This window comes from Crotalus tigris, unplaced genomic scaffold (genome assembly GCF_016545835.1).
Source record: "Crotalus tigris isolate CLP2741 ecotype Arizona unplaced genomic scaffold, ASM1654583v1 scf7180000018275.596634, whole genome shotgun sequence".
Classification (NCBI taxonomy): Eukaryota; Metazoa; Chordata; class Lepidosauria; order Squamata; family Viperidae; genus Crotalus; species Crotalus tigris.
This window is the reverse complement of record NW_024096919.1, coordinates 86,486-111,637: the sequence shown is the minus strand read 5'-3', so window position 1 is coordinate 111,637 and position 25,152 is coordinate 86,486. Positions and strand designations below refer to the sequence as shown.

Genomic DNA, 25,152 nt, shown 5'->3' with positions numbered 1-25,152 from the left:
AAAAGATAATCAAGCAACGAATCTGCAAAAACCTAGAGGCAAAGAGCCATAACCAGAAGCCAACATGGGTTTGTCAAAAACAGATTGTGCCAGACAAATCAAATCCTATTTCATTCTTTGACAATGTGACAAAATTAATGGCCCAGTGGAATGCTGTGGATTGAATTTACTTGGACTTCAGTAAGGCATTTGATAAAGTAGACCACAACCTACTACGTGATAAGATAGAAACATGTGGGTTAGACAGCATCACCAGCAGATGGATTTTTAACTGGCTGACCAAGTTACAACTGGCACTCAGCATGTAGTCCTTAATGGAACTACAACTACATGGAGGGAAGTATGCAATAGGGAACCCCAAGGCTCTGTCTTAGTCCCAGTACTGTTCAATATATCCAATTATTTAAATAAGGGGATAGAAGAGGAACTCATCAAATTTGCAGATGACACCAATCTGGCAGGAATAGTCAACACTCCAGATGATAGGTTCAAGATACAGAAGGATCTTGACAGACTAGGCCCTCTCTAACAAAATGAAATTCTATAGTGAGAAAAGTAAGGTTCTATATTTAGGCAAGAAAAATAAAATGCACAGTCGCAGAATAGGTGGTACATGCTCAATAGTAGATCTTGAGAGAGGGATCTTGGAGTCCTAGTGGACAATCACTTAAATATGAGTCAGCAGTGTGCTGCAGCTGCCAAAAAAGCCAACACAGTTCTAGGCTGCATTACAAGAGAGACAGAATCAAGATCATGTCAGAGTTAGTACCATTTTATAATGCCTCAGTAAGACCACACTTGGAATAATGTATCCAGTTTTGATCACAATGATACAAAAAAAGATGTTGAGACTCTAGAAAGAGGGCAGAGAACAGCAACAAAGATGATTTGGGGGACTGGAGGCTAAAATATATGAAGAACAGTTACAGAAATTAAGTATGTCTAGTTTAAAGGGGAAAAAAGGACCAGGGGTGACATGATAGCAATGTTCTAATATCTAAAAGGCTGGCACAAAGAAGGGGGGGGGCAACCTATTCTCCAAAAGACCTGAAGGCAAACAAGGTGCAATGGATGGAAACTAAACAAAGAGAGAACCAACCTAAAACTAAAGAGAATTTTTTTGACAAAGAAAACAATTAATCAGTGGAATGATTTCTCTCCAGATGTTGTGGGTGCTCTATCTGGAGGTTTTTAAGAAGAGATTGGACAACCATTTGTCTGAAGTGATATAGGACAAGGGTCCCCAACCCCTGGCTGTGGCTCACTACTGGGCCTTGAGCCTTTTGGAACCGGGCCACAGAAGGTGTGGGTGAATGTATGCATGCACGCATGCCCACTTGTGCGTGCAGCAGGCGAGCGCGTGTGCCGGTACTTTATTTGCTCGAGCGGTGGGTGTGCATACCCGTTCTTCATGTAAATGGAGATGCCACTTGCCTGCCACTTGCACAGAACCATCCCTTCTCCCCCGTCACTGGCTGGCAAAGTCGAAAAGCTTGGGGAACTCTGGTGTAGGGTTTCCTGCCTGAGCAGGGGGCTTGACTAAAAGACCTCCAAGGTCTCTTCCAAGTCTATTATTCTATTATTCTGATAGAACATAAGCAAGCAAGTATGGAAGCAACCATTCAAGCAAGCATCTAGAATATAGTCAAGTGATATATCATCAAAAAATATTAGAATTTGCACAGGCTGTTATATAAAAGTATCCAAGTAGCAGCAAACAGGGCCTGTATATAAGCAGTGTTCGTGATTCATATATTGAGAATAGTGTTTACGTAGTTTGCCATGAATTTCCTCTATAAATATTCTTTGAAATATACTTAGTCTAAATATTATAAAAAGTATTAAATGTATAAACAATACAGAATGGAAGACAAGAATAAAACAAATAGGTTAAGATGGTTCTTTGAACGCATAAGTATTTGTATAGGGAAATAGCCTTAATACATACTTAAAAGAAGCACTTTTTAGTATTTTTCTGTGCTACGTAACTTATATGATAACTCTTCCCTTGTAATTCCCAAAGAAAGAAAACCAGTGGAAATCACTACGTGAGTAATCTTTGCCACCATATGGAATGGAAATAAACATTTGCTTGTCCTGTTTTATCTCTCCTGTTTATTCCTGAAAGTATAAAAATAGAAGAACCCATGGTGTGATTAAAGCAAGTCTGTGGGGTCTTTGTTTTGTATGTCAGAAGTACAGTATTAGTACTTAATGTTTTGTGGTCCATTGCAGCTCATGTAGTTTGAGAGAGGCAGTTTCAAGTGATTTTTTTTCCCCCTGCAGCTCCTTTGCTTTCACAATAAAAATCAATAGTGCTTTAGGTCTCTCTGTGTGTTCCCTCCATTTTTTTAAATGTCCACCTGAATTAGAAATTGCTTTTGAGGCTCTACTGTATTGCAAAAATATACACGTACACAGACATTGCTAGGCACTGCACTGAAATCCAGTGTTGAAATCCTCACATTTCCCCTGACAGTAAAAGCAGTTCGGATTTTTGCATCCTACTTTATACAACAAAACTCTTTGAGCTAACTGTAGAAAACATATATTTAATTTTGTCTCAGGAAGCCTTCCTAAATCTTTTTACCCTACAGGATCCCTTGAAATATTTTTCAGTCTCAGGAAAGCCATCCGTAAAAATTTCCCCCAAAAATATTAAAATTCTACTAATTTTGTTTTCTTTGTTGCTTTAAACATTTTATTTTGCATTTTCCACTTATCTAGCTAAAAACACAATTGAGATAATAATCTGAAACCTTCTTTGTATAAAACCAGTATTAGACTTAAATACCAATATAAGCAGTAAAAAAGTCTGCAACTCTCAGGTCTACCTCCTAGGACAATAAGATCAAAGCTGCAAAAATTCAACTACAAAAAGGAAAGAGTTTTCGAAGATCAAATCTGATAACTCCAAATCTATTTTATTATTTTTATAACCAATGGGACTAGACCAGTGGTTCTCAACCTTTTTAATGTGGCGACTCCCAACCGGTCGTAAGTCGAGGACTACTCAACCGGTCGTAAGTCAAGGACTACTCAACTGGTGCAGCACCGTTTGCAGAATGGGACCTTTGGCGGGCTCAGCTGGGCAGAGACAGCCTGGACAATTCCTATTGGCTTTTGAAAGCCAATAGAATTAGACTCTATTCAAGAGAGTCTATTCTATTGGCTTTCAAAAGCCAATAGAATAAAAGGGAGTAGCACAGGTAAGGAAAAGGGGGGGGGAAATGGTGGACTGCGTTGTTTGGCGACCCCCGTGAAATGGTCATTTGACCCCAAATGGGGTCCCGACCCACAGGTTGAGAACCACTGGACTAGACTATGCCTACTGAAGTTGGCAAAGCAGGAAAAAAGTTGCTTGGGAACACTTAGGAAAGGATGTTTTCTAAACAAAGAATAATGGACTCATTTAGCCAACATGGGAAAAGGACTGTAAGCAGCTTATTACAAAGAGTGAGAACAAGACTAAAGATTTAAACTTGGGATACCTTTGTCTTAAGCATCATATAAACACATACAGACACACACTTCAGATTTCTTAAGTCTGACAGCTTTTACTGCAATAAAGTTTCACATTCACTCAGGTCAACTCCCTGAATTCCAAAGAAAGAATTAGTGCAGGCGCCTCGGACACCCTGTAATTAGAATGCTTCCTTTTATTTTTGTTCTTTGTGTTTTAAAAGAAATAATAACAATTAGGATAAATAAGAATAAGAATTCTTTTTCATTGTTGGATTTAACGTGTTCATTAAAACACCTAACACCTAAGCAATCTCAATCACAAAATTCTGATTCAGCAACTGATACAGTTCTGCTGTATCAGAGCTCCCCCTAGCATTCATATGTTGGTACTATATTATTTTAAAATGAAAGCAGTCTTAGGTTTTTCAAAATTAGTTGTTTTCGATTAGCCTATTCATAGCCCTTTCATATCCAACAGCAGAAACAGCAGTTTACATTATTATGTTCCACATATGGTTGCCTTTTTACAGTTTTGATACAGTTGAGCAGCACTACTGTTGTTAAAAAGCAGAAAAAAATTAAATGTATTGTAACTTATATTATTGATAAAGTTTTAAGAAACGTTGAATTAGACACAGTTGCCACAAAGAAGAGGGAGTCAAGCTATTCTCCAAAGTGCCTGAAGGCAAGACAAGAAGCAACGGATGGAAATTAACCAAAGAGAGAAGCAACCTAGAACTAAGGAGAAACTCCCTGACAGTTAGAACAATTAACCAGTGGAACAACCTGCCTCCAGAAGTGGTGAATGCTCCAACACTGGAAGTTTTTAAGAAGAGACTGGACAACCATTTGTCTGAAATGGTATAGAGCCATGGTGGTGAACCTATTGCATGGGTGCCACAGGCAGCACGTGGAGCCGTCCCTGCGGGCACGCGCACCATCGCTCCAGAGGGAGACCGGGCCAGGCTGCTCCCCTTCGCCTCTCCACATGTGCCTGCGCTCTTGCTCTCTCTTGGGCCGTGGGGGGGGGCCCGCAAAATCGCTCTGGAGGCATAGATCCGGGTGGCAGAGGCCATGCCCATCCAGCGGGCTACACCCACCCAGCAGGCCATGCCCACCCGGCACTCGGCAATACATAAGACATAAGTGGGTTTTGGGTTGCAGTTTGGGCATTCGGTCTCTAAAAGGTTCGCCACCACTGGTATAGAGTTTCCTGCCTGAGCAGGGGGTTGGACTACATGACCTCCAAGGCCCCTTCCAATGTTGTTGTTGTTGTTGTTGTTGTTGTTGTTATTCTGAACATTGACATAACACTGAAACAAACAAGTGGATCACCCATAACCATAATGAATCTGTGACTCCCCTCCCCCCCAAAAAGGTATAGTGAATCCAGAGGCAAAACCATCTTGTGAGGATACAATCATAAGGCAAGAACTATGTTCGTTTTTAGGCAAATTCAAATCTTGCCTAAGGAGGACATGCAAGGTGGTCAACCTGATTTAATAGCCTTATTAATAACCTACAGCAAGCTTGATTCTTATGAAATTTTACTATTAATAACTATGGCCTGTTTGTTTTTCATGGAGCCCTGTTTTTTTTCTTTCTTCTTAATAACAACATCTGAGAGAACTTACAACATCTGATATTTCACAATACAGACACTTGCTACCCTGAACCTTCCATGAATCTTTCCTATTTCTCTAAATCACAGACTCTTCAACTACATTTACAAGTACAAATTTTATTTTTACTGATTTATTTATCAGCATTTGTATGCCACCTACCAATCAGCATTCCGGTCTTTTCTTTTTAGTTATTATTTTTAATGACAAGATGGAAAAATGGTATGTCCATCAAGTAAAACATTTTCAAGATTGTCCTTGTGATTCTGAAGATACCAATAAATATAATTTTAGAGGCATTTTTTTAAAAATAATGTTTTACAGAAATTAAAAACTGAATTGATATGTAGTTGGTCAGGTTTATTATTAGCAGATATATCTAGAGAAATATATTTCTAATGATAAGCAGTTCTAATTATTAAAAACTGTTGCAGAAAAATCACAGTAATTATGTTTACCAACTCTGCTTTCTAATTGCCCTCATTCATAATAATAAACCAAATGTGCTTTCTCTATTTTTGGTTTAGTGTGAATTGAATCCACCTGTTCTGCCTTAGCACTGCTCAGACCCAGATTTGCTTGTTCAAAAATTTATGGTTACCAATTATTAGTAGGGCATTATGTATAACCGTAAGTTATACCACATGTTATGTTAATTGTGATGGGAGATAAATGCAATAAATAAATACAAAGAAAGTTTTTGTCCCTATCTATGAATCCGTTCACCCAATGAAGCCAAAAGATAAAAAGCTAGCATTATAAAGCAATGTATTTTTTATCAAAACATTTTACCAGCTTTTTTCTAAGTACTTTAGTGATGTTTACATTTTTTAAAAAGAAGTGCAATATATCAGAATAATATGACTGTCTTATTGTACTTTCAAAATTATATTAAATAAAAGAGTATTTATTAATTAGATTAGAGGTTTAAACATTCCTAGAATCTAATTCTTAGCATTACAAAACACCACATTTTAATCTTAGATGCATGGAAGATGATTCATCAGTGATTGGATATTTACCATAAGTCAATATTATCTCTCAGCAGCCACCTAAATGATCTTCCTTAACCCCTCTCAATGCACCTGGCACTCCATCTACCTTAATGCTGAATTCTTCTCTTTCTTCCAACATTTTCCAACATTTTAGCCTCTCAATGGAGCTGGGTCTTTGAATATTGTCTCCAAAACACAGTACTTTGTGTCTTGAAGAATTTTTTTTTTTCTGTACAGAATCAGATGGACAGTCTTTTTTTTATTACTATAATAATCTACATATTCCAGAATCAGATTCTGGATATGAGTCCTGGTAGAAAACAATAAATGGTCAATTAAATGTTCCCTATATGCTGTAAATTAAATGTGCTATCTACAATAAACTTTGCAGCAGGTGCACCTTAGAATGTTCACATTAATGAATTAAGAAAGAGGCCAATAAGAACTAGTTAAATTAGAGTAGTTAAGCCCCATTTGCTATCATATCTGTTCTGAAGGCTAAAGGGATGGTTTGAGTTAAATAATGCACATTAGAAGACAAGATGGATTTACTCCTCTTTTCCTGTTCTTTCATTGGAACTTTCCTATTCTGTTTTATTTGTTTATTTTAGCTGCTTAAACAAGTTAAAAATACTATTGTAATCATTATGAATAATTTCATCAGCCAATACTGTAGCATAAGAGTCAAAAGACTGACAACTATTATGTATCTATTTGTGTGTGTGTGTGTGTGTGTTTGTATACACACACACACACATACACATACATACTCATAAAGTAACTCATATTACTCATATTTACTCATAATTTGGAAAATAGAAAAAATAGTATTCTTTCCACAACAGATAGCAATAGAACTAACACTACCTTTCATTAAAAAAAATCCAAAAACTATTGTAATAATGGGCAGATGAATAAAGCTTCTTACTGACTCTTAAAGATAATCCTTTGAATTTGTTTCCAAGATACTAGACCTTTTTTATTACATGCACAAACAGAATTATAATTAGATTAAAAGATTACAGAGATCTCCCTCTATGTGAAAAGAAGTAATTACACACTCCCACTTTGCTACATTGAGGGTGGTAGTAATTACTGTTTATGTTTCTTGAAAATATAAAGATACAACATAAATTCTTAGTCCTTTTTAGTAAGCAAATTAAAAGATTCGGGTAATGCCAAGTAGATACAAGTATTTACTCCTAATATCCTCATCAGAAGATACAAAATTAATTGCATTTTACTGTTGCTTACCATTTTACTGTAGGAATAGCAATATTAAAAATACTATTTTGTGAGCCCAGCAGTTCATCTCTGGACACAAATATTTTAGATATGGTATAAAATTTGGATAAATATACCTGCTTTTTGCTCTTTAAAATTCTTCCCTTATAATGCATAAAACTACAGGAATAATACAAAAAAGAACAAAGAAGAAATTATGACATAATAAAAAATTGCTTTCTACTAAATAAGAGAAACAATAACAACTGTATGAAGTATTTTACACTATTAATTATAGCATAATACTTTTTTTTAAAATAACCAAAAGTCTACTTTACTCTGGATTGAAGTATCTTTCTTCACTTTTTATCTTAAGAATAATTTTCATGTTTATCAGGTAATCATGTCAAAATTTATATTGCATGGAAAATGATTTAACACTGGGATCCTCATACTTGGCCGCTTTAAGACTTGTGAACTTCAACTCCCAGAATTCCCCAGCCAGCCCTGATTTAACATCTTGTATTTAAATTGATCCATCACATTCAGATAGGAGATTTAACAGGAAATATACAGCGCATTTCGAAAATTCATTTAATAGGTGCAAATCTTTTAGTGGAAGCTAAAGAGTTCTCTCTATACATGCCAGGTTCCTGAAAGTGGGGTTCTAACCTGAGCAAAGTTAAGCAAAACATGTTTACAAGTATTAAAAAGAGATATACTTACAAAAAATACATCACAGCGACAGGCAAAGCCCAGTGTCTAGCTAGCTACACCCTACCAGGATTAGAGTCTGTGCATGTATGTCAGAAATGAAAAGTAGAAGGAAGTGACCTCAGATTAGCAAATTTACTGACAAAGAGTACGAAGAGTGAAAAAGAGGGGACTCTGAGTAAATTCATAATTCTTATTTCATCCCTATTGCCCCCTAAGTCATGATGTCCTGAACGATAAATGCAGTTGATTCTACAGCTTAGTGCAAAGGCTGAATGACAGCATTTATTTCTTCTGATAAGCAGCATTTTTGTTCAGTGAATTCTCTTTTTGAGCACCTTGCACATAATAGTACTTAGTATCTATGTTGAGGATGCAATTCTCTCAATTTGACCAGTTGAATAGATCTTTGTCCTCAAACAGAACTGTTAGCTTGACTCATCTATCACAAAGTCCATTTATTAAAAATGTAGGGAGCACAGAGAGTATTGCAAATACCTACCGTGCTTTGATGGACGATAGGATAGTAACTGACTGATTTTGCTTGCACAATTGATAAATCCAACTTTACCTAGGAGTAATTATCTGTTTGAGGATTTATGATCTGTCCTGTCTTCTGCCCAATGTGTATCCCTGTAGCCAGGATACTGTTGTCCAACAGTCTAAGATTTAAGAATGCAGTTTCTTTAAGCTCACTCTTTTGACTCAAGAATAACTTCCTTTGGTTATTGCGTTTACCAACCAACACACAGGATTTATACTGCTATAACAATGTTTGGTCTTGTCATTATGACCTTTCTAAATGTACTCCTGAATATGTCAATCTTGACAGGGGCTCTTTATTTGCAGTTTGTTTTAAGAAATTAGTTTCCATAGATACGAGAACTTTGTTGGCTTAAATAAACCTAGCAAGATAATGTTTTGTCTTCTACCCTTGGTTGGGGAAATGACTTTTATTTCTCTTTCTATCTAGCTGGCAATGTAGTAGAAACTATTTTCCAGCATATTTACTTCTGCTTTCTTGTTCAGGCTCTTTACAATTTCTTAGCTGTTTTTCTTATCTTGGCAACAGATAAATAAATCATCCACATAGGTGAGGATGTTATGTCTTATCTGTAATTTTTACATCTGGAATAAAGACAAAGATCATCTTTATGTTTCATGAAGCCTTGATTGACCAGCATCTTGTTCAGTTTCTCATTCAAGATTTCAGCTGTTTGCTTCAGGCAGCAAAAGTTCTAGAAATGAGCATATTAGATTTTTTTTTTGCCTGATGTCAGGTGGCTGCTGTATGTCTTTTATAATTTCTCCATGCAGAAATACACTGTTTATATAAAGGTGATGGACTTGATGTGTCTTGCTGCTGCTATATTGAGTGGTATTCTTATAAAAGTATGCTTGACTACTGATGCAAGTGTCTCATCATAGCCTTCACCATACATGTAGTCCTTGAATTACAACCAAAACTGAACCCAATTTTTCTGTTGCTAGATGAGTTTTGCCCCATTTTATGACCTTTCTTGCCACAGTTGATAAGTGAATCGCTGCAGTTGTTAAATTAGTAACATGGTTGTTAAGTGAATTTGGCTTCCCCATTGTCTTTGCTTGTCAGACGGTCAAAAAAGATGATTAGATAATCTTGGGACATAAATACGAACGAGTTGCCAAGTATCTGAATTTTGACCCCATGACCATGGGGATGCTGCAACCGTCATAACTGTGAAAAACAGTCATAACTCACTTTTTTCACTGCCGTTGTAACTTTGAACAATCACTAAATGAACGATTGTAAGTCGAGGATTATCTGTACTTTTGAGTGAATCCCTTGGCCATCAGTTTAGTTTCATGGTATGGACTGCCTCTTTTGCATACTCTGCATGGTCTTGAAAAAACTTCACCCCATGGTTTTATTCCTTACAGGTAACTTGACAAGTTTCCAAGTGTAATTCTTGTGGAGAACTGTATTCTCTTCTTCTGTAGTCTTTCTCCATTTCTCTTCCTTGGTGGCTCTCATCTCTTCAGTGCCCTTCCATCTTTCCACTTGTTCCTTCTTGCTATGTAAGACAGCCCTGGAACACCTTTGTTAGACTTAAGATCATCTGGCTGCAATGCATTAGTTTCCTTGTGTAGCTCTGTCACAAAGTCAACTTCTGGGCATCCAAGGTTGTCTTAGGAAATTTGTAATCTCTGTTTGCTGTTTGCCTGTATATAGAAACAAAAACTGACACCTTATTTTCTCTCTAGGATACAGATTACTGAAGTTCATGAAGAAAACCTGCTTCAATACTTCGCATTGTCCTTTCTGCCCCGTTGTCTGGGCAAAATATTTGAGGTTTTTTTTTTTTTTTTTACCAAATTGCTGGTTTGCTTGGGCCACAATTTCTCCAGACCTCATTCTTTTCACTTATTAAGTAACAAAATAAGTATCTTGTCTGATGATGCATGACAATCTTGTTTCTATATAGTCTAGTGATATACTGGACCCATCCCTATGCACAAATGTTTTTCTTTTTTCATTTATAGACATGCCTTTGGCTTTTTCACAGTGTCGACATCAAGACTGATTTGTATATGAATTTACTGCTTGAACTAAGCCTCCAATATGCAAACAGAAACTAAATCCATTTTGCTGGAAAATCCCTTTCATACGCAATTGTTCACTCTCAGTTAGATAAGTAGGATTGTCTTATGCCACATCCTTTTATATGATACATTTTATTGAAAGGAAACTTTCTCCAGATCTGGAGAAGCATCTTTCCTTGTTAAATTGAGCACCTCTCCTTTCCGTAATGCACAATCTTTAGAGCCTCTCACAGCTGAGGTGATCTTTTGACAGTTTGTCAAATAAATGGCAAATTTATACTAAATTTATGTCAGTGAATCTCCTTTCTCTTTAATGAAATTAGATGTAGCAAAATCAGAACAGATGATATCTGATGGTCCATTTGTTCTTGCATTCATTGCTTGATCTCCCTCTGGCTTTTTAAAATACTGGTCTGAGATGAGTCATTCTATGAAATGCAGCCTAATGGCTCTGTCATTTCTCACTCTCCTTAAAACAAGTGACTTGCAAATGATCCAGGCCATTGTAAAAGAAATTTTCCTTTCTTTTTTTCTGGCCTTACAAGCAGATTCTTCAGTGCGAACTGCCTTTTGCACTTCAGATTTATACAGATTATAATCTTGCAAACAATGCAGAAATAATATCAGTTTCTTTTTTCATTTCTATTGCATGTACTCTCTCCCTAAATAGGCTCAAAGTGAGTTATTTGCGCGCTCTCTCTCTCTCTCTCTCTCACACACACACACACAGAGAGAGAGAGAGAGAGAGAGAGAGAGAGAGAGAGAGAGAGAGAGAGAGAGAGAGAGAGAGAGATCTCAACTATCTGTGGTTTGATTGAAATTCCTTAACTGCACAATAAGGAGTCACTCACCACTAGGTATATTATTCTAGCTGCTTTGTGGTCTGCTGCATCCCAGGATGCTCCTGACTACCCTGATTTACTGAGTGTCTCTTTGTCAAGCAAAAAGACAGAGAAGAATTCTGGTCCTCCCAGTTTCTCCATGGGCTGAAAGTTATCTGACTCCATTTATGAAAGTGGTCTCTTTCTTTTTCTAATCTTGTCCTTTAGAAAACATTCTCCTCTCTTCTTTATGAACCTTTTTGGTACCGTATCTGTAGACATGGGGGCCAGATTCTGTTCAAGGTTGACATATTCTCCATGGGCCTGTGTAAGATTCCTGTGAATCTAATCTGATTAATTTTATCAATGGGAATTCTGGTCCCAATTGTCCTTATGAGTCAAGGACTACCTTTATGTTTATCTTAATGAAGAAAAGATCAAGAAAAGACCATGATAGCAGTCTTCTAATATTGAAAGGGCTGCCACAGAGAAGAGGATATTAATTTGTTCTCCCTAGCACTTGAGTGTGGGACAAGAAGTAATGTATGGAAGTTGATCAGGGAGAGATGCAACCTGGCAACAAGGAGAAATTTCTTCACAGTAAGAACTGTTAAGTAATTTGCTTGCCTCCTGGAGTTGTAAGTGCTCCATTGCTTGAGGTTTTCAAGAAAAGATTGGACAATGACTTGTCTGAGAAGGTATGAGAACTCCTGCCTGAGGCAGAGAGCTGGACTGGAAAAATCTTTAAAATCCCTTCCAGCCCTATGAGTCTATGAGCCTATTATTAAATATCTATAAACTACTAAAACTTACATGTCTGTTTGATTGTTTGTAACCTTCAGTTGGGAGAAATGGTGCATCATAGGCCAATAATTTTTGCATGAATATATCTCAAATGGGCTAACTTACAGATCTAAAATCTAGGACCCATGATTCCCATGTGATTAAAATTTGGCAAACTTGTGGCCACTTCACTGCTGCCATGCTGCTGCACTGATTTGCTCAGACTGGATCACATAATTATCATTTTTACTGCTCCCTGCTAGCTTTGTGCAATGAAAGTCAATAGGGGACCTAGTAGGATATCAGAAGTCACTCACCTCCTACAGCTTTTCTACCTACCCAAAGTCATTATGTTTCTCTATTTAGTAAGAAAATATCCCTGAAAGGATGACCCAATGGCTCACAGGTTAGCTAATTAAATTTAGCATCCTCAGAGTTCCATTCTTATCATTATTCTTCTCTTTTTGCAGCCTTCCCTTTACAAAACTGATTATCCATAAGAAAGTACATTACTGTAATAAAATAGTACTGCAAATAAAACTGTGCAGTGTTGGAATAAAAAAAAGATAATCTTGTTCTTAAATATTGTTACTGGATTTTAACAAAACATGTTACATGTATGAGCAGGCATTGCCCATCATATCCAGGTTTTGTGATTATAGAATATATATAAAAATCTTTATAATCTTACAGTGAAATACCTTATCAAGTCATTGAAACAATAAATATAGACAGATGTTTAGAGCTGTAGCTTTCTGCAGCCATCGAACATGACTCTCCCGTGGCAATTTCTGCTTATTATTATATAAGAGACTATAAATTTTATACAAATTAGACTTCTTTGCCATCAGGATAATCTGTGTAGTTGACCAACACTTTTTTGATGCTTCAGAAATCACCATATAGTTAGGGCAACACAAACAACAGCAAACATTATTTTAAAAGAAAAATATTCTCAGAGTAATTTTTTTTTACCTCATAGAGGTGTCGAACAAATATTATGCAGATAGGTAATACAAGAAAATGATGGTATTTCTTTGGCACTATAACGTCCTTTGCAATATAGTTTTGCTTTCACAGGTGCTGCTGGGGAAGGGAAAAAGAAGAGAAACAGTTTCCAGTTTCAAGATTTTTAGCCCACAGTTTTTAGACAACATATGTTGAAGAATGGAAACAAAAATTTGAACCATCAGGAAAGTAATGTACCTGGAAATTAATCCACATGGTTACAAAGGAAGATGAAAAATGAATGTCTTCCTAGGAAAATTAAATAAATCTACATATGCAAAAGAAAAAAATCTTCAGACAAGACAATATTTTGGAGAATTTTATTGGTCTGATGCCCAAGGGCATTTGTGACTATGTTTCTTTAGTTTCGGTCATATATAGAAGCAAAATTTAAACAGGAACTGCCTTGATGAAGGAGTGCAAAAACCTGGCCTTTTAGATGACATTAAAAATGTTTGCAAACTCAAACGGGCGTGTTACTAAACCTATGTTGTATTTGTATATTTAGATAATAAAACCAATTAATTATAATTTCATTAGGAAATATGCTTTCAAAGGGTCATGAGATCATTAGAATGCAACCTAACAGGCCATCTCAGGCCCAAATGAAGCACTAATTAAACAAAAGTAGCAGAGCAAAAGTTTCTTAGTGGGTATTTTTTTAAAAAATTTTTTTTACTCCAAACAAATGTATTATCGCCATATAATACAGAACTATAATTTGCTGCAGTTTCTTGCAATCTGTGATCCACTGAATAATGAATGCATCTACCATTCATAAATTCTAAGTTGCTAGCTCTGTCACAGCCTTCTCTGTTTGTAGTCTTCACAAATGATAAAAGCAGCTCCTGTAGTTCTGTTTCTAGTTAATTGCTCTACACAGTTTAAACATGCTGTAAAGCAGGGGTTCTCAACCTTGGCAACTTTAAGACTTATGGACTTCAACTCCCAGAATTCCTCAGCGAGCTTTGCTGGCTGAGGAATTCTGGGAGTTGAAGTCCACAAGTCTTAAAGTTGCCAAGGTTGAGAACCCCTGCTGTAAAGCAAAGATCAAGATATATTTACAAATAATAAAGGGAAAAAAACTATTCTAAATGTCAATGTTTTGAGCAAACTGGATTTGGTACTTAGAGTTTCTACAAGAGCATAACACATCCACTTTATTGTATATTTATAAGTATAAAAAAAACCCTAACAATAAAAAGAAACAGAGAATGATGTTGAAAATATGGAAAACAAATAAGGAATTAATGAATTATACAGACATACATCAACAAACGTTTCAGCCTTTACAGATTTAGTATTTAATGCAGATTCTTTCCTAGAGAATGAAAGTGCCATGATTTTTGAACACATTATTAATATTTAATATAAATATTTAGCCATGAAATGGCAAATTGCCACTCTCTAACTTTTATTGATTAAAAAACATGAAACTAGCTGTCCATTTCACATGTACTCTTCATGTATAATTTTTAAAGCTATCTTGAATACTTTCCAGACTAGAAAGATGGGTATTAATAAGACAAATATATTTTATCTTATTTCTTTATGTCTTTATTTATTTATGTCCTGTATGTCCTTTGTTTATTTATTGATTTTATGCTAATTCTCTCTGGAAATTCCACAAAAACCTTCACTGCAAATCTATTTACATTTTTTTTTAAAAAAATGAATAGAATGGGTTATGACTTTTATAGCATAAATAAATGTATGGCCAGATCACTCTATGAGAGGAAGAAGTGGGTGGTCCATCACTACTCTTACCTGTACTCTGAGTATGTGGCAGGGAGAATTAGTAGAGTATGGTACAATGGAGCTGGACAGCAAAACTGGTGCAGAGTATTTATAGACCTACGACACAAGGAAAAACAAAGTCAACACACTGAGTGTTTAGTAAGGGGCCTTTTAATGGAAAAGCAGGTGCTGATGATTACATCTGAGTTGTTTCACTCAATTTTCATTTGATGAAAAGTAAAAATAAACTAAATCCTTAATTCCAATTCCAACAAACATAACCCCATCTGTATCAAAAATGAGAATGATAAATGATTGCAATGAAACTTTGAAAAGTCTCAATGCGTGTTAAGATTTAAATTCCTCTCTTTGCTAATAATAGTAGCAAAGAAAAATGAATAGGGTTGGCAAGGATTTCTGGAAAAGCATAAAGAATAGATGTTTGGATTACTCTGCACCAGTCTAGCTGTTCATCTGATCTCTTTAGAATTCCATTGTGTTCAGGCCCTAAGAAATTTAATTGGATACTGAATAATTACATATGTAATTATTTTGTGAAACAAAATAAACTATATGTGATTATGCAATATCCTATTTTCTAGTATGTAAGGATATTATAAATTCATTTTCAATAAACCTTCAACCAAGAAAAAAATAAAGTATTTCCAATATAAAGTTACAATTAAATCAGTTTAAAAATATAAGAAAATTACATGAGCACTTCAAAACAAATGAAGTTGTACCCAATATACGCAATTCATTTAAAACCTGAAACTATTTATGACAAGATTAAAATATTACACATAATCGCATTTTATTTTGCTTTCTTCTGTTGTTTTGCTTGCAGCCGTTTCCTGAGAAGCTTCAAAATATAGTATATTGAAGAGCAAGTCCTTTGAGGTCATCCTCTTATGAGATCAAAAAGAGGAATTAAGTAGGAATATGTTATGCTGTGAGTCTCCAGTAAGGGGGATTATATCAAGCTAGTCTTTTTAATATAAAAATCAGGTTGGTCTGATTTTTTTCCATCCAAAGTTACATACATACATCACAGCAAGGTAAAAACTATTCAGCATTCATAAAGTTGAAAATAACTGGTTAAATTTAAACATATTTTATTCTTTTATGTTTAGCAATAGGACACGTCTGCCAGTGAGCAAAAACATGAAATCCAAAAGCAAAACTGAATTCTTATGTATTACTATTTAGGAATAGTATAAATATCACACAGGAGAAGGAGAAAATTCAAAACGTTTGAATCCAGATACCATCTCATCAAAAGCGACAACCCCACCCCACCCTACAATCCCCTTTGAAAATACTCACAAAGGTTGGTGAGGATATTAATTGGGCGAGAGCGTTTACAGAAGATTGGACAGAGAAACTCCCTGTGCATGCCAAAGTTTCAAATACATTTGTGATATTAAGAAAAAATATATTTTGAAACATTGTTAGACATAGAATAATATTTATTCTACACACTAATATATGCAAACATACTCCTCCATAGTATGCCAATTGGAAGTGTTCTTTTAGAACATCTAGTCCAAAACTTGCCCATTGTAAAACTTGCCCATTGCAAGATTCCATTGAACCATTTCAGACCATTCCTGAAAGATGGTCATCTAGCCCACATTTGAAAAACATAGCAAGAGGATCCTATCATATTTTAGATAGATTCTTCCACTATTTAAGAGGAGGAAATTCAAATCAGTTGTCATGTTCTCGGTTTTAACAGAACAAAATCCACCCCTTCTAACATGTGGCATTTGTAGACCGCTCTCATATCTTTATTCATTTTTTTTCTTTTTTCTTTTAACATGCTTTATCTTCAGGTTAGGTTTCCAAGAACGTTATCATCCAATACCTCTTGTCTGAATGCATTCCACTTCTCAATGTTCCTCTTAAGACAACAACGGAAAAATCCATGGTTTAAGATGTGCATTACCAATGATTTCAGTTTTAAAATATTTCCCTTTCTTAAAAATGCTCAAAATGTTTATTTTAATGATAATTTGTGTCTTAATTCCCAACAAATATCTGGGTATTCTTACAATTATTTTAAAGATGTTTCATCCTAAAGTACCTACAGTGATACAAAAGGGAATAAAACTGAGAAAACATAACCAAAATGGAAATTTTGGACAAAATTTACTAGTACACTATCTAGAAAGGAGTTACCATCAGAAGAATTTCATGTACAATCAGTATCTATCTATCTATCTATCTATCTATCTATCTATCTATCTATCTATCTATCTATCTATCTATTTCCATCATAAACTATCAGCTGCCTTGCTATTTTCAGATTCACTATCATCTGCTTAGATGCACCTTCTCATTTCCTATCTTCACATGAAGTGTAACAATGTAATGTGAATGGTGTGGAACTTGACACAAAGATTCTTGGAAAATACTTAGATCATTCCTTTACCCTTACACTGAAATATCCAGCTTTTTTTTTTAAAGCCTTACTTTAAAAAAATCCATTTTAATGGTTCTTATTTTATCATATTTATCTCCTAGATTTTCTTTATAAATATTTCTACCATTTGAAATAATAAATTATTGAAATATATATTTATAACCTTACCAATTAAATCATAAAATAATTTCCTAGAACTAAATTCCATAAGACTGAAGTATATTAACAATCTGTTTGTAATAAATGCAGAACCAATGTAAATTAAATAAAAAATATATATTTTACATCTCTGTGAATGCTATATTTTTTGTATTTAGCCATTCCTCTGAATTGAAATAAGCTTTTAATGAAAATGAATTCTAGTTATAAGGCAAAAATTGACATAATTCTATTTTCTAGTTTACATTTTTTTATTTAGGTATGCATAATTTGAGCAGGGAGTTGGACTAGAAGACCTCCAAAGTCCCTTCCAACTCTGTTATTCTGTAAAATGATTCTAATTTTTCATTTAAAATGCACCAAGGCTATCCTGAAAGCTGGCGTAATTGTCACCTAAATTAATAACATAGTTTTATATTCTTAAATCATATATCTGTAGCACAAGATAATTTCTGCAGATAAATTTATAGATTATGGCTGTAATTTTCTCTGTAATAACTCATACACATGTAACTGATATGATGAGTCATCATGGAGCCAATCCTAAATACAAATATTTGAAACAAAACACTGACTTTGCTTCATATTTAAGACAGAAACATGACCATATTTTTTTTTCCCTTCGGTCAAGATATTAGAGCACTACACCATAGTTTAAGAGGACTTGTGTTGTTCCATCAAGCTTCAATTTCACAGTCACAGTTCCTATTTCACAGGAACCAAAATGTTACCTGCACAATCATATGCTCACTGCTCACTGCAAGTGAAGGCTAAGCTAAAAATGTATGTTGGCTGTGATAAACGCTCTGATAAAAACTAATTTCAGAGAGAATATCTGAGAGAACTCTGGTTTCCTATAAATAGTATAATTAAGCCTGGTATAGTTGAAGCAAACAAACAAACTCAAAGCAGGAGAACCAAGAGAATTCTCCTCTTACAATGTCATATAGGCAGAATGATTAAATCCTGATATGGTTTCATAAATTGTCTTTATTACATAAAATGCAAATCCTATACATAAGACACAAATCATATTCCCAGGCATCCCTATAATAGTCCTGTCTAATTATTTGTAGATTCTATTGTTTGAAATTGATAATATTGACAAAATTAGTATTATGAAAATGACAAGACATACAACAGATTTACACAACAGTTCATTAAGAAGAGAAAAAAGCTATATTTATATCTACCCCAAATTCAAGCCACAGCAAATTGAGAACATGCAACAGCATGCCCAATTTGACATAAAGTAGTATAGGCAATATATCAAGCAGCCTATATTTTTGCATGCAATCTTCTACTTCTTTTTGCATTATTAAAAAGAAAGAAAAAAAGCCCTTTTCAGCCCTAAATTTTATTAACACCTAGACAGTGCTTCTTGAATAATTTAAATAGAATACATTAGCCCCATATTGTCACCAGCATCTGGTATTCAAAGTGTTATAGCATCATCTTGAATATGAAGGATATGTGCCATGGATTTTTTCACCTATGTATGTGAAAGTAAGAGGAGGCAGAATTTATGTATCCTAAAATAATCTCAACCACATTTTTTCACATTGTGGCCATAAAGTGGATAAATTATTTATGCAGTGTCCCATTACAAATTTGCAAAATAGACCTAGAAATTAATGTGAGTTTCAACAATAAAGTGGTTTTAGCTATTGTCACAGTTGGAGAACAGAATAGGACAATGTTTGATGGCCTTGTTCAAACAAACATATTTATCTGACGTGACAATGCCTATGCATGTAATCTGTTTATTAAATCCAGTCCACATAAGGTCCAACAGATGCTAAATTGTCTATATCCCACCCGCCATACAATGATTGTACAAATAACTTTTCTGTAAAAAGTAGCTACCATAGCTTGCTATGTCATTCCAAGACAGCACTAATGGGACATATACATGATATGGATGAAAATGAATTATATGTCTTGATTTTACTGCATAAAGATTATACATCATACTGTACATAATAATGTGTCTGCACAAACTTTATGTACTTGTTTTGGCTTACATGCCTTATTAGAAACAATTCACCTATCCCAATTGTATTGCTATTAGATATAAAAATTCTGTGTCAGAAATCTTTAATTCAGAACTAACAGTTTGCTTTATGAATCATTACTCTATAACACACTTCTTAGATTTCTAAATGTGAAATCTCTATTGTCTTTTCCTGAACAAAGGCAAATATCCCAAAGGAAAAATATCTATTCATGGGGATTTAAATAGAATCTATTACTTTTGTTGTTGCTGTTACCAACATTTATAAAATAGGCATGAACTCTTAACATCACCTTATTAGTCTATTTTTATGAGATATATTTACAGTGGTTATTTTTATCTACCAGTTTTAAATAGATCATAGCCAGAGGCAAAATGTGAGCATCCTGAAATTCATGTTTTAGATTTAAAATCATTTAGATGTTACATCTGAAAATTAATCACAGCAATAGAAACTAGATTTCTTATTATATTTCTCTGCAAGCATATACTTTAAAACATAATACCCTTATTGTCTATGTATCCTTTCCTGTTATTTCAAACTAGCCAATTTTTGTAGCAAGAGGCAACACCATAATATACAAGTCATAGAAAATTCAATTTCAATTGAAATTAAAATTATTATTTGATTATATGTAGAAGAGTTAAATCATATATAATAACTAAATTTAATATTAATGACCAACAGTTAAATATTTTTCAATCTAAAGTCATGTGCAAATAAAAGATAAAAAGTACACAAGAAAAGAAAAAGAAACAGCACTCATAATATATTTTAAACTGAACAAATTATTGTGAAAACTGCACTTACACGCCTTTCAAATAATTAAGAATACAATTACAAATTCTTATTATACTGTTTAGAAAATATATCACCAATAGAAGAAAAGACACTAAAGATTGCAAATTTGTTTTCTCAACGCAGCAATACATTGTAATTACTTGTTCTCAAAGGAAAAAAAGTTCCCTAAAACAAATGAAATGAAAATATTCATCTCAAAGCAGAGTTATTATCCAGTACAATTGTACATATTCCATTCCATTGGTAAGGAGACCAGTTAAATCCAGAACTTTATTCTTATTTCTTGTACCAAGCTGAAAATAAATGTTCTCTGACATTATCTATGTGAATTATAACTACTGCATATATTAAAGCACATCTACACAGAAAAATTTTAACAGGCATTATTTAAAATATCAAGATACATTCTGTGTAAACTTTATTTAATATATGTATGGTTATTAATTACTAAGTACTATGTCCTACAGAACACTTTTGTAGAGGAAATAGCACATATCTATTAAAAAGACAAATAATTAGGAATATTTTTTCCTCATAAGTACATATGTATTTACTACCCAATTATAGTCTGCCACATTCAATAAACTCTAAACAGCTCATAATATAATCATTTGAAAAAATGAATAATATTTCAGTCAAACAAGCCAAAAGATAATGTTCAAATGAAATGAAATGAAGATTCCTCTTGTATGAAAAATATGATCCTGGCACTTTTACAGATGGCAAGGTGCATTTAAATTATTCATAAAAATTAAGAATTGACATTATTGTCAGAGGAAACAACCTCTAAATATAAACAACTTGAAGAGATCCACTAGCATTCTAGTACAGTACAACGTAGTAGATAAGTAGCACATCAAGGAATTAAACAAGATCAGAAAACTATGACAACCTCCACCTTGCATGTCATCTTAAGCTGTTGCAATCTTGATTACATATTTATGAAAACAATTACCATATTATAATAGTTCTGTATCTGAATACCAAGTTGTATATATCATGTAGCAAATATATGTAAGTTGAAACTGAATAGATGCTGACTCCAATAAAAATCAAGTTAAGCATAGTTAATCTTCCAAAATATATGCAAGTGAAATCTAGGTAGAATTTCTTTTTTATATGACAGCTTAGCATATGGCAAAATAAGTAACTAATATAATATGTTTACTAAGGTCATCTCTGAATCTGGGCAAAGTAAACCTGACATAAATGTCAATGTTCATTCAGATAATACTAAATTTAAAGGCATCATCATTCTTTTGTCCTAAGGGTACAATTCTCATTATACCCATTACTGTGGAATAAGGAGTTCAAGGCTAAAAATCATCATATCCAGCAGAACAACCCCATTAAAGGTAAATGAAATGAGCTGCAGCCCAAAAGCTTAATTCACAAGTCAGTGGAGCTAAAGTTCTAGGATTAAAGCCAATTTAGTCACACTGAAACCAGGGTTTGACCTTCTTTTTCATCTGAGTAATGAAAAATTATCTATGAATATCAAACCTTGAAATCAATTGCTTCTTAAAATTGAATTTATATTGGTTTAAATTTAACTTCGGCTGAGATGCCAATTAAGCTTCAATGAAGGTGAATTATAGCAGAAACCATGCTGCATAGCCACTGGTTAATTTCAAGATATCTGTCCGTGGCATGAGCAGTTTTTCTTTGCATTAGAGGATAAAATTATGCAGACATGCACATTATAATAATAGATCTGAACACTAACCACACTCTTGGACTGCATTGACATCAATGCAGAGGAAAATGTAGCATATATAGAATAAATATAGATGTAAAAATAATGAGTTTAGAGTTGTAAACTTCTCGACTTGCATGTTTCAAACAAAATGGTGGAATTATCAAGTTACAATGAAATATAATACTATCATACATTCACCATATATTTGCTTTCAAAAATTATATGACACAGTAATTTAACTACTTGTAATAATGCATTTAAGTATTAAAGCCATTAGGATCATTTAAAAAATGTGGTCCGATATAAAAAAAATCTGAATAAATCTTATATTTATCAATGGCACACAAAAAACCAAATATCTTACTCCGAGTACCAAATTCCTGCAATGCTCATATGAGTATTGAAACACAAAATACATAAACAGCATGACAAAATGTGTAAGTGCCACAAACAATATCAAAGAGCATCCAGAAATAATCTAAACATATATCCTAAATGTGCCTTAACAAAAGAATTTCATAATAACTGAACAATGCAATATTAATAATCAAAGCCTTATAAACAGAATTTTTCAATTTCATTTTTCCACTAACAAATTCTTTTCCTTTTTTTACCATGCTTAATTATTTCTACTTTTAAAGCTTTGAAGACTTCAAACTGTAGATTTCTAAAATGCACATCAGTAAAGTACTAAGAGGAAACACCCATAAAATGGTTCTTGAAAAGAAAGCTGCTGTACAGTGAATTAATTGTTATTCCTATTATCATCTTGAGTAATGTAGATTCTTTGTCCCCTTCAGCAAATATCAGTTCTTTTGAGTTTTTACAAAGGAAGAGAATACTTACAAATGACACCTTCTGCAAGCCATCCTCGGTTTTCATAAAAAAATCTCTGTATAGGTGTCTAAGTGTCTCTTTTCCAAGAATCAAAATTCACGTTCACAGCTTTCACATGCTCATTCAACTCTCGGCCACAGAGGAACAGCACAGATTAAGAAGTCTGTGATGTAACCAGCATCAAATACTGCATCAGATGAACCCAAACACTCTAAGGGGTTATATTTGCAAAGCAAAAGGTTTTTGTTTTGTTTTTTAAAGAGGAGGATTAGCAGATGTATAAACCACAAGCTCAGGATTCACACTGATTTGTCTTTATATTTTCTGTCTGGTGAAATATCATGTGTTTATGTTTAGATTAGCAATATAATCCTAATTGAACTCCGTTATGACATTCAATTTTGAGTCTTTTTTAAGCAAGCTAGTGATACAGTTTTAGAATTCACCGTCTTTTTATGAACAGCATAGTACAGTCCAAGCTAGAAAAAGGCCATTGGTCCTTTTATCTCCATGGTAACAGCAGCATCTGTGGAGCCAAATTCTACTGCAAAGTCAATATATAGTGATATATGATCATACAAACAGATAAAATGGAAACAAATAAATAAAAATAGGTACAGCTAATGAATATTAGTGATTTGAGTAAAAAGATGAATTTTACATAACATTATATTTAAAACAGAAAATAATTTATATTACTTCAGTACCACTACCACCTCATAATTTTGAATCACTATTAACGTATTTGTGGTGTAGGCATTTTAGGAAGGCATTTGTATATGTGCTTAATTATGGAAGGGCACGCTACCCCTTATTGGTTTTCACAATCACTGTAAAAATATATTAAATATCAGAAAATTCCAAATACACATTTAAACAAAAATGTCAGTGCAGCACTCCACAGTAGAAATAGAATATAGATCATCATCAATCTCATGTTTGTATTATAATAATGCTGTACTGTATTACATTATTAACTTTTTTGGAACAAAAAACTGCAAGACTGATTTGTTGCTTTCTTTCAGTAAGCATTGTTAAATTGCATCTTATTTACAACAACAGAATAGCCAGAAATCTGAGGAATCACTCACTCCCAACAATTGTCTCACTACCCAGAGAGAAAGGTACTCTCATCTCAATGCAATTCAGCATTCTTTCAAAATAATTCAGATAGCCAATTTGTCTCACCTGATTAATTAATCACTCATTGTGACCATCTGCTTTCATTACTAAGTTAAAACAACTAAATGGACAGCCCATATACATGGATAAGTAATAAGTTCAAGGCTAACCAACAGGTAGGAAATATTTCAGCTAGGAAAAAGGCTTTCAAAGACATGCCAGCTGTTGCACATTACCTAAAATGATGTTTAAATAGTACCAATACTGGAGATCTTGTAATCAATTGCAGTCTGAAATTAGATATGGGTAACAATATGGATAATGCCAGTTTTATCTGAGCCTCTAGAAGCAGTTGAATTATAATTCAGTTTGGGAGAAAGCATTTTCCACTTCAGAGGTGGCTGGAAACAGACAGGCCACATGTAACAGCTCTGCAGTGTCCTTTTTAACTGAAGAAATAATCAAAGACAGGGTGTTGCTTAGCCATCATTTTTATCTGCTTATTGAAGATCACCTTATTTTACAATGTTTACTTCTTGTTTAATTTATTTTGAAGGATACAACCTTTCACTTTGTTTTAAATTTGATTTTGGTACCTCTTTAGGAATTTTGAAAACATGATAGTAGGTTATTATAGTACAGGACAGAATATCAAAATCTACTAAATGGAGATGTCATGTAGATAGCAGAAATTTCTATTCCAAATCTCATTTCTTTATTTGGGAATATATAAATTGAAATAAATCAGGCTGATAGCAACACTTTTAACAAGTATTAAGGATGGGAGTTTTAGATTATGCTTTGATTCCTTTGTATATCTTGGAATAAGAATTCTTTGAACTAGTCAATTTGAATGTCCCCAAGGTGTTTTTTTTTTTTTTTCTTTCAAAAGGCAACTGGACTTTCTTTTTCCTTGAAGACATTTTGCTTCTCATCCAAGAAGCTTCTTCAGTTCTGGACCTGGATGATTGAGAATCTCCATAGACATTTAGTCAATTTAAACTCGCTTCTCTTTGTGAGGAAAACTAAAATCTTTCTAGACAGAGATTTAGAATTTTTTTCAATATTTGGAGTATGATCCAGGTGATTAAAGTGACCTTAACTTCAATGCTGATTTATGTTTTGAGAAACTTTCCAATGTT

At 34.0% G+C, this 25,152-nt stretch overlaps 1 protein-coding gene across 10 annotated transcripts in view; it reads right to left on the bottom strand.

Moving 5' to 3' along the window:
• IQSEC1 (IQ motif and Sec7 domain ArfGEF 1) overlaps positions 1–25,152 on the bottom strand; it is a 270,339-nt gene that overhangs the window by 182,683 nt on the left and 62,504 nt on the right. For 2 of the 10 annotated variants that reach the window (XM_039349424.1, XM_039349436.1), the window contains exons 1-2: positions 22,898–23,132; positions 14,983–15,069 (exon numbers count right to left, since the gene is read on the bottom strand). The exons of 1 other annotated variant lie outside the window; for it this stretch is intronic. In XM_039349424.1, the coding sequence (XP_039205358.1) occupies positions 14,983–15,069; positions 22,898–22,920 (110 nt within the window). In that variant the 5' untranslated portion in view covers positions 22,921–23,132. Of the gene's footprint in view, positions 1–13,182; positions 13,294–14,982; positions 15,070–22,897; positions 23,136–25,152 lie in introns of those variants that run through there. 7 more of the 10 variants (XM_039349427.1, XM_039349430.1, XM_039349429.1 and 4 more) reach the window with 6 other exon arrangements.